Source organism: Lactuca sativa, chromosome 5 (assembly GCF_002870075.4).
Source record: "Lactuca sativa cultivar Salinas chromosome 5, Lsat_Salinas_v11, whole genome shotgun sequence".
Lineage (NCBI taxonomy): Eukaryota > Viridiplantae > Streptophyta > Magnoliopsida > Asterales > Asteraceae > Lactuca > Lactuca sativa.
In genome coordinates this window covers 77,388,942-77,396,503 of record NC_056627.2, presented here as the reverse complement: position 1 = coordinate 77,396,503, position 7,562 = coordinate 77,388,942, and the positions used below count along the sequence as shown (strand labels likewise).

The 7,562-nt window shown below is 37.4% G+C and overlaps 1 protein-coding gene and 1 long non-coding RNA gene across 2 annotated transcripts; both read right to left on the bottom strand.

Moving 5' to 3' along the window:
* Positions 1-2,795: 2,795 nt before the first annotated feature.
* On the bottom strand, positions 2,796-3,386 carry LOC111909061 (uncharacterized). Its single transcript, XR_008223980.1, has 3 exons — positions 3,328-3,386; positions 3,149-3,236; positions 2,796-3,027 (listed from the first exon to the last, which is right to left on the bottom strand). It is a non-coding gene; the product is annotated as an uncharacterized LOC111909061 (long non-coding RNA).
* Positions 3,387-3,416: 30 nt separating this feature from the next.
* On the bottom strand, positions 3,417-4,452 carry LOC111907084 (protein DETOXIFICATION 45, chloroplastic-like). Its single transcript, XM_052771609.1, has 6 exons — positions 4,405-4,452; positions 4,212-4,347; positions 3,936-4,007; positions 3,728-3,844; positions 3,478-3,540; positions 3,417-3,428 (listed from the first exon to the last, which is right to left on the bottom strand). The coding sequence occupies exons 2-6, from the start codon at positions 4,272-4,274 to the stop codon at positions 3,417-3,419; spliced, it is 327 nt and encodes a 108-aa protein (XP_052627569.1). The 5' UTR covers positions 4,275-4,347; positions 4,405-4,452.
* Positions 4,453-7,562: the final 3,110 nt, after the last annotated feature.

Genomic DNA, 7,562 nt, shown 5'->3' with positions numbered 1-7,562 from the left:
TTAACTTCCTGTTTCTTGTTGATTACATGGGCTAGGAATGCATGGCACTCCTTTCGTAGAAGCTTTTGAGCTTTGATGTAGGAAATGATGCGAAGATTGGAGCTAAGCTTTTCGCCATAGATTATGAGGGTTTGACCAGCAAGAAGATTAACACGAATGGCTTTTTCGTAACAAAGGATATCAGCATGATTGGGACTCAACCAATCCATGCCAATGATAACATCAAAGCTCTTTATGGAGACTGGCATAAGCTCGATGGGAAAAGAATGATCATTCAGGGTAAGCGTATAGCCTATGAATATATTGCTAGCGCTTTCTTTCTCACAGTTAGCCATCTCAACGGTAAACATTTCGGTTAGTGGTTGTGGATTATGTTTGAGGTTATGTTTGAATGAATGGCTAACGAAACTTCTTTCAGCACCCGAATCGAAAAGGATACTAGCATATGAGTTGTGGAGAAGGAACGTACCCGAGAAAACGGTGGGATCGGTGATTGCCTCCTCTCGTCCCATGGCTAGGACTCTCCCGGTGTTATCAGATGTCGCCTTCTTGGGGCAGTTCCTGTTGAAATGCCTGACTTCTCCACAATTGTAGCAGGCCTGACCAACACCTGCTCCGGAAGATTGATTAGCTGATTGGGTTGGTGCTTTGCAGAATCGAATCATAGGCCCCTTTTTACCACAGTTGGTGCATGACAGATCACGGCAGGGGTTGGGGTTATGGTGGTATTTACACTTGTCGCATTGGGGAAGGTGACCAGCATACCTAATAGTAGGTGTTTGAGCTGTGGATCCCAAAGCAGCAGCAGCAGCAGGGGTAGTAGCCGCATGGAGTGCTACAGTCTGCTGTTTTTTTGAGGATCCTTGAGAAGGCTGACTCATCTTTTTCTTCCAAAACTTTCTTTTCTCACCACTCCTCTTAGTCGGTTAAGGAGTGGAGGTTGTTTCATCAACATCATCACTGTGGTCAATCAGGGTTTGGGCTAGGTTTTTTGGCGCTGTCATATGTATCCGGCCTCGTAGCTAAGACATTTCCTTTGGTTGGCTGGGTCAGCCCCCAGATAAATCTCTCTATCTGGGTCAGCCTCGCAGCTAAGACATTTCCTTTGGTTGGCTGGGTCATCCCCCAGATAAATCTCTCTATCTTCTTACTCTCCGGGGTAACCAATCCCGGACAGAGTAGCGCCAAGTCATCGAATCTGGAAGTGTAAGCGGCGATATCAGAACCTTTCATCTTCAGGTTCCAAAGTTCATGCTCCAGCTTTTGTATTTCGCCCCGAGGGCAGTACTCGGCTAGAAGAAGTTCCTTCATGGCTTCCCAACCCATGACATTGGCTACCGGTAGGGTTAGGGATTTGACTCGACCATTCCACCAAGTCAGGGCTTTATTGGTGAAGGTGCAGGCGGCGAACTTCACCTTGTCAGATTCCGAACAGGAACAAATTTCAAAGATAGATTCGATTTTCTCGAACCATCGGGTGAGGGTAATGACACCTCCAGTGCCATCGAATGATGTGGGTTTCGCGTTCATGAAATCTTTATAGGAACACTCCTTTCGTTGTCCCTGGCTACCTTCTTGATTTTGAGTTTGGGTACCACCTCCTGAACCAACGGAGCCACCGGTGTTCATTTGAGACAAGGCGGCTGCTACAGCGGCAGTAACAGCCGCCTAGAACATCACGAGATCGAATTCAGGAGGAGGTGGTGGCGGAGGGTTGTTGGTCTTTCAGCTGGGTCTCTTTCTTGGAGGCATCTTGATCTAAAAAGATCAAGAAAGAGAGGATGGTAAGTCCTCTGAATTGAATCAAGAGATATAAACACAAGAAATATCTCATTATGACAGATATAGAATTCTATTAAGCGATATTACAGGAAAGAGTTATGAAAGCAGATAAATTATCGCTAAAGGAATAATCAATGACCAACGCTTGAATGAGGATTTCTACAATGGATTGGCTCGAGAAATACTCCCATAGTATTTCATGGTTCACTACGACAATGGCTCGATGTTTGGGGTAATTGGGTAAGTTTTAGGCATGCTGCACACCACAGTTACTCCCAAGCACATGTTGGCTGTGTCTTGAATGAATATAGTTGATCAGGATATATTGACCCTAGACATGACTACATAACTGCCCAGGTTTAACCGTAGTATACAACACCCATTTACTTATGTTTTGTTCTACTTGTAGTTACGGATCTCGACGGTTTGGCATACTTGTATACTTTTGAAAATACTTATATTTTGAAGTATACTTTTAGTTCAGAGCACTTAGGCCCCTTAGTGTTTATAGTCTTATACCATGTAAGGTTTGGTATACTTAGTTCACTATAAACAACGGCTCTGATACCACTACTAGAAAAAAGGCCTTTTACGACGCTCATTGCGCGTCGTAAAACGCTCAGACGACGCGCAAATGCGTTTCAAGGAAGGCCCTGTCATAAAGAGAGACGACGCGCTTTTGCGCGTCGTCTATAGACGACGCGCATTTACGACGCGCATTTATGACGCGCATTTACGACGCGCGGTTACGACACGCAATGCGTATCAAGGAAGGCCCTGTCATAAAGGAAGACGATACGCATTCGCGTGTCGTAACCTTACGACGCGCGTGTTAATGACACGCAATGCGTATCAAGAAAGCCTCTGTCAAGAAAGGCCATGTCATAAATGAAGATGACACGCATGTTTGCGTATCATAATTTTAAATGTTAAAAAAATTTTTTTTTATAGATTTACTAATTTTCAAATTAAATTTGCATTTAATGCCTCACAATATAAAATAAAATATCATATACAAAAAATATAATCCATTTCATAAAATTTAATGTCTTACAATTCTATTTGTTACAATATATAAATTTACATGATGTGTAGTGGAACAAACAATGAGATACGCATACAATGGAGATGGATAACAAGACATCAAAAAGGAAAAAGAAGGGCAAAAAAGTAAAATACGAGGCCACGCATGAGAAGCTCAGCTACTTTAGCAGCAACTGTGTTACGTGCAGCATCCTTGCTAGCCTGAGAATGAGATGCATATCAAAATATCAAAGTTGTTAAGTAACTAGTTCCTTTTGTTTACTTTCCCAAATATTTTTTAAACATCATTTATCCGTACAACACTCAAAGTAAGAAGACATACCTCACCCCTTATCAGCAATGGGTTTCTTCCCTCATCAATTAGGACATAATCAAGTTCATCAACTATTGCAAAATGCAATGGTTTTGGCCTGATAAACATTGTGCTATTATTAATCCAAGAGACACTTCAAATGAAATCTGCCTTAGTAATTAGTATTAGTATGAAAAATGTGGTAATACCATCTCATAACAAGTTGCAATTACAGACGATAAAATCCCAACAAGCATCTACAGTGAAAACATATTAATCCAAGGGCAAATATGTAATTTTATATTCCTGTCTAAAAAAAAGCATACCATGGAATAAGCAGCATACGGGAAGTCTGAAACTCCATAATGCAAACCATCAACAATAAAAGCAAAAGCAATCAAAGGCTGACTAGCACTCACAAACTTTTTTCACAAAATCAAAACGCATCAGAAATATATATATATATATATATATATATATATATATATATATATATATGTATGTATATATATATATATATATATGTATATATATATATATATATATATATATATATATATATATATATATATATATATATTAACAACAAGGGTATTATAGGGAGTTTACCAAAACCCCGGTTCTAGCAATCGCCAATACTCCAATGTCCTTAGTGAACAGTGTGACTATGGAACCAAATGAAACTCCCAATATTGCAGCCAAAGTAACACCCATCACAAAACCAATCTAAAGAAAATAATAAAACATTAATTAACTTTTATAAAATAAAAACATCTTTATATATTATATAAACAAAATAATTATTAATTAACATTACAGTCAACACGAAGTATGTGATATCCTTCACAGATCTATAATTCCCTTTTGAAACCGAACTAGCAATCAACGCCTAAAACAAAACAAAACAAAAAATGGTTAAGAAGTCAACTAACTGACAAATAGTCAAACATTTTCCTTAAACTATATGTCAAGTCAAGTCAAAGTCAACATTTGGTGAATTTATACCTGACCAGATGCAGCCAGCGCATATGTAATAAGGGAAACTGCCAACCAAACTTGCAGACATATATGACGAAGCAGTAGAGTAGAGTACCTTGAGCATTTCATTTTGTGCTGTCAGCAACTGGTCCCGCCCTTGCAACTGTACCATACTCATCTTACCAGCAAGTATGTCTGCTTCTTTCCCGCCCAGGAAATTTGTTTTCTTTATTCATTTAAGAACCAAAACCCTAAAAAACATTATATAGAATTATAAAAACTTCAAGAAAAGTCAAAGGGAATAATACCTCAAGAATATGTAGACGTCAATTCACAGGCAATTCAGCATTTAACACAACAGATTTTATACCACACTGTCAAAAAATATATAAAAAGTTTTATTAAAATCTATAATAGGTAAAAAAAGATTAATTTAATGGGAAAAATAATACTTGCTCAAAGTTTTAGTCTAAAACTTGTGTCAATTGTATTTGTAAATATAAAGACTTTCTTTTGAACAAGATCCAACTTCAAAATTGCAAGAATGTAAAGAAGCTTATCTCGATAACTACATTGTATCTAAATATAAAAGTAAAAGAAATAAATAAAGATTCAAGAAACTATAAAATGTATTAAAGAAATGCCCTAAAATAAGTTTGTTAAATAAGTATACAAGATTTTAGCTCTTAAGCTCTTACCCAAAATTGCTGAACATTTTTGGGGACAATTTCGTCCTTTCCATCACCAACATCTGCTAAAGTAAGAATATAGGGATTGTGTAGATAAAGCTTCTTCAAGATTTCAACATCATCACTGCAAAAATTTCATCAGAATTAATTGAATGAAGAAATTGCAGGGGTAGAAATGGAAATACCATCTTATAAGAAGTGATAATGACACAAACAAACCTTGAGGTAGCAGCCATGAGAAGGCATTGACATCTTTTAGGAATGTGAGTTTTGAGATCTTTGAGATTCTTTTCATATCCATATGTAAAAAGAAGATCTGCCTGATTTACTAACATGAATCAGTACTTTAATAAAGAGTATTATAAATGTTACAGAAAGAAAAGAATCCATACCTTATCAAGAATAATAATTGAAAGATAATCATGAACGGATTTTGCTTGAAGAACACCTGATGAAAGGCATCTTTGGACACAAGCTGGAGTAGAAACAAAGATATAAGGAGGCCCTGACAATGTTGTCGCCTGAAAATTGGAAAACAAAAGCAAAAATTACCAATTTACCGTTGATCTTTATAATATTGAAGAACAGAATTGGATTTTGTATAAAAAATTTAAAAAAACTAACCATTTCAGAGAAACTTGGTTCACCCGTTAACTGAAACTTTATTTGGCAACATCATTTTTGCAAGAGGAAGTAATGCCCCTTGAGAAATCAGAATTTTTCTCGGTTCTTCACCTTCTCCTGCAACATTTCCTAATGCTTATGCACACTGCTCTGCAACAAGCACTGAACTCTTTTTTGGATAACAATTACAAAATTAGAATTACGCCATTGAAGTGATATGAAAAAATCAAGAAATATTAAAAACTAAGTACTTAACACTAACCTCCAATTTGAGCAATGAGTAAAGGTAATGCAGGCAATTAAGCTCTTGTTTCTTTAGGTTTTCCAGCAGCTATGTTTGTAAGACACCAAGCTGCTTCAAGCAACTGTATTATGGATCCAGAATAAAAATTAAAACATATTAAAAAGGGTATGCTAAAAAGAAAGAAGGTCATTACTAATATTATTATTGTTTATTACCTGCTCATCATGGGAACTGCTCTGTAGATAAGAGGGGTATCAGATCTTCAACAAAATGGATATGAATGTGTAAAGCTTCCAGTCTTGACCAACCTGCCCTTGTCCTGTGCACCATCCATAATAAAAAGAATCATAATTTGTTTTACACATTTGCCCCTGTTCATAATCATATACCATTCAACTATTCTTGCCTTCACTTCATGAATAATATATTTATCTGTACACATCTTTTGGAGACCTGTTCAAGTAATAGTTATTGGCAACCAATTTTTCCTACATAACCCAATTATTAAAAATTAAAAAATAATAATAAATTTAAAAAGTACAATAATGCCCTTATTGATACGCACCAGATGAGACTGTACATTTGCCATCTTCTTTTCATCAAACTCATACTCTTTAACAGGTACTTTGTAGCCTTTTAACATACAACAACAATACTAGTATCAAAAATGGATTACACAAGATGAGACAGGGGCCTTGATTTGATAATCAAATATTGCAATACTCAGTGAAGCAAATAATCAAACACTTAGTGGGCAGTAAAAACTTAATTGTGTTGATTGAAAAGAAGTTTAGGGACGTAAAGGAGAAGAGGAGAACCTGAATCAACGAATCTGGCATATGGTTAGATGTTTTTACCAGAGACGGTAACAATGGTACTCATAGAGAACAAGATTAAGAAGCAGACACTACATTGATTTTCTAGAAAGAAAATGGCAAACAGTTAGTAATTGATCCAAAATCAATAATCGGCACATCACCTGCACTCGAATTGATGACATCGTTAGCTTCCCGAAACTCCAGCGACACTGTTACTTGGCCTGGACTCCGGCGACTCATCTGACCTACACCACGACGACGTCAGTTGTACCAGCGACTCATCTAATCCCAAATCTGATCTTCAACCTTCGGTTTCTAATCTTCAACCTCGAACTTGAGCCCTATAGCTCCTCACAACCCCTTGACAACCTTTGAACGCCACCTCACACCCTCACCTGCAAATAAAAAAAGAAATAATAAGAAGGGGGAAGAAGGGTTGTGATCGAGCTAGAGGAAGAAAAGAGGAAGAATACGCACATCATTTCTTTCTTCTTTCTTCTTTCTTCTTTCTTCTTTTCGCTCTCCAACTCTGGCTATAAATACGAAAGCGCAAGAGATATTGAGAGGAGTGAGCGGGGTACTTCAAAATTTTGGGGGATTTTCCATGTTTCTAGTGGTGGCGGCTGCTAGGTTTTACAGAGAGTAGTAGGGGAGAAAATGAAAGAAGATATTACTATTTCAAATGTGTTATGTTTGATTAGGGTTTGCACATAGAAGGAAGTGAAAGTCGATCGGAGAAGAAGGGGTTTGCAGAGAGAAAGAAGGGAGAGAATGAAGTTGATTTGGCGGGTGTAGAGAGTAGAGAGGAAGAGGAAGCGGGTGTTCAAAATTTTGGGGGATTTAGTTTCCCCCCTGAGTCCCAGAAACGCGTGTTTATTAAAATTATAAAGCGACATTTGTAGAGGACGCCCTTTTTATTATAGGTGCCCTCCGTGTTTTTAATATTTTTACATCAGACACTAATTTAAGGGCACTCAGTAATGCGCGACCTAAATCCTTAAAATTTTTGAAGAGATGACACTTTTTTAATGTCGCTCTCTAATGTGTAACATAAATCAAAGAGCGTCGTGTTTTGCGCGTCGTAAAAGGTC

Coding starts and splice junctions, on each gene's coding strand:
- LOC111907084 (XM_052771609.1), bottom strand. CDS start 4,274: ATGAGTATGGTACAGTTGCAAGGGCGGGACCAGTTGCTGACAGCACAA. Junction 4,008..4,211: donor CACAAAATGAAATGCTCAAG/GTACTCTACTCT, acceptor GTTTTGTTTTAG/GCGTTGATTGCTAGTTCGGT. Junction 3,541..3,727: donor TTGCTAGAACCGGGGTTTTG/GTAAACTCCCTA, acceptor TTGTGAAAAAAG/TTTGTGAGTGCTAGTCAGCC.